At 41.1% G+C, this 1,160-nt stretch overlaps 1 protein-coding gene across 1 annotated transcript; it reads right to left on the bottom strand.

The window, feature by feature from the left end:
* Positions 1-6: 6 nt before the first annotated feature.
* On the bottom strand, positions 7-892 carry LOC105120367 (BON1-associated protein 2-like). Its single transcript, XM_011018529.1, has one exon. It carries the CDS (start codon positions 600-602, stop codon positions 48-50), a length of 555 nt encoding a protein of 184 aa, XP_011016831.1. The 5' UTR covers positions 603-892; the 3' UTR covers positions 7-47.
* Between the last annotated feature and the right edge of the window lie 268 nt (positions 893-1,160).

Here is a 1,160-nt window from a genome sequence, read left to right as displayed (position 1 = left end):
AGGCTACAAATTGGGATCGATCACACGGTTGTGTGAGGAATTTAAAATTAACTCCAAACAGGAACTCCAGTCACAACTCCACTGTAATAGTTTTTTTGATGACCCACAGGGACTCCCAGAGCAGGCTGCTGCCAAGACGATGAACACCCATACCCAATTGGGTTCTTCGTCACCGACGGACACACAGAATCTACTGGCATCTTGACTCTAGCCGAAACATTAATGACACCATTCCTTCCACCTTTTGAGTCCCTCAAACGGTAACTCAAGAAATGCAGATGATTCTCTGGCGTATAATCTTCCAGTATGTCAGAAATTGGAAGATTTGCCGTGCCAATAACTCTGTCACCTGAGCTAGTCTTGCATATCACTTCAAGGCTTATAAAACTAGTCTGAAATGGCATGTCTAGGGTAAGTTTCTCGTTCCATGAAGGGTTGCTGCCTCCTTCAAAGTCAGCTTTGGTTGATCCGGAGTTAAGAGGGCTGGCTCTGGCAGTGACATAAGTATTCTTTTTCACGGATTTGCGATCCAGGCGTAGGTTTTCTGCGGATAAGACTGTCACTTCTATAGTGCGAGAAGCCTTATGACCCTGCTTGTCCATATGGAAGAATGAAGAGAATCGCAAGAGATTCAATTAACTTTCAGGCGTGTAAGAGCTTATATGATTTATGCTTGAGTTTTGGAAACTGAAACAATTGCTGGTACATAGAAATTGATGACGTTTTTATAACGAGGATAAAGGAAGTTCGCTAGAAAGAAGACAGAAAGAGAGACGTTTCTTCTATCAAAGAGTTGTATTCGCATGACTGGTCCACCAAATAGTTTACCCAATCTCTATTTGGAACGCAATTGCGCAATACATGCCGAAGGTGCATTTAAAAGCTTGACCCCTTCCTCTTCCTTGGTTATGGATCTTGGAACCCACCTCTGTTGGTTCCTACAAGATTCAATATCTTATGCGAAGGGTTTGGTCAGTATGTCTTATAGTTGATTTGATTTTGAGACTGATTTAAATAAGAAATTGAGTTATTTTATCAATATTTGATTTAATTGTAAGAGTCTAAGACAGGATCTTTCCAAGAGCACAGCAAAAACACACTGGGATGGCGATGGAGGTTCAAGTCTGGTATAAATTTATTTCTACTTTTCTAATTGGTGG

The sequence above is a fragment of the Populus euphratica genome, unplaced genomic scaffold (genome assembly GCF_000495115.2).
Source record: "Populus euphratica unplaced genomic scaffold, PopEup_1.0 scaffold7809.1, whole genome shotgun sequence".
Taxonomy (NCBI): Eukaryota; Viridiplantae; Streptophyta; class Magnoliopsida; order Malpighiales; family Salicaceae; genus Populus; species Populus euphratica.
The sequence above is the reverse complement of the archived record's forward strand: the minus strand, read 5'-3'. Positions and strand labels throughout refer to the sequence as shown.

Bases quoted from the DNA above. Each gene is read 5' to 3' on its own strand.
- LOC105120367 (XM_011018529.1), bottom strand. From the start codon at position 602: ATGGACAAGCAGGGTCATAAGGCTTCTCGCACTATAGAAGTGACAGTC.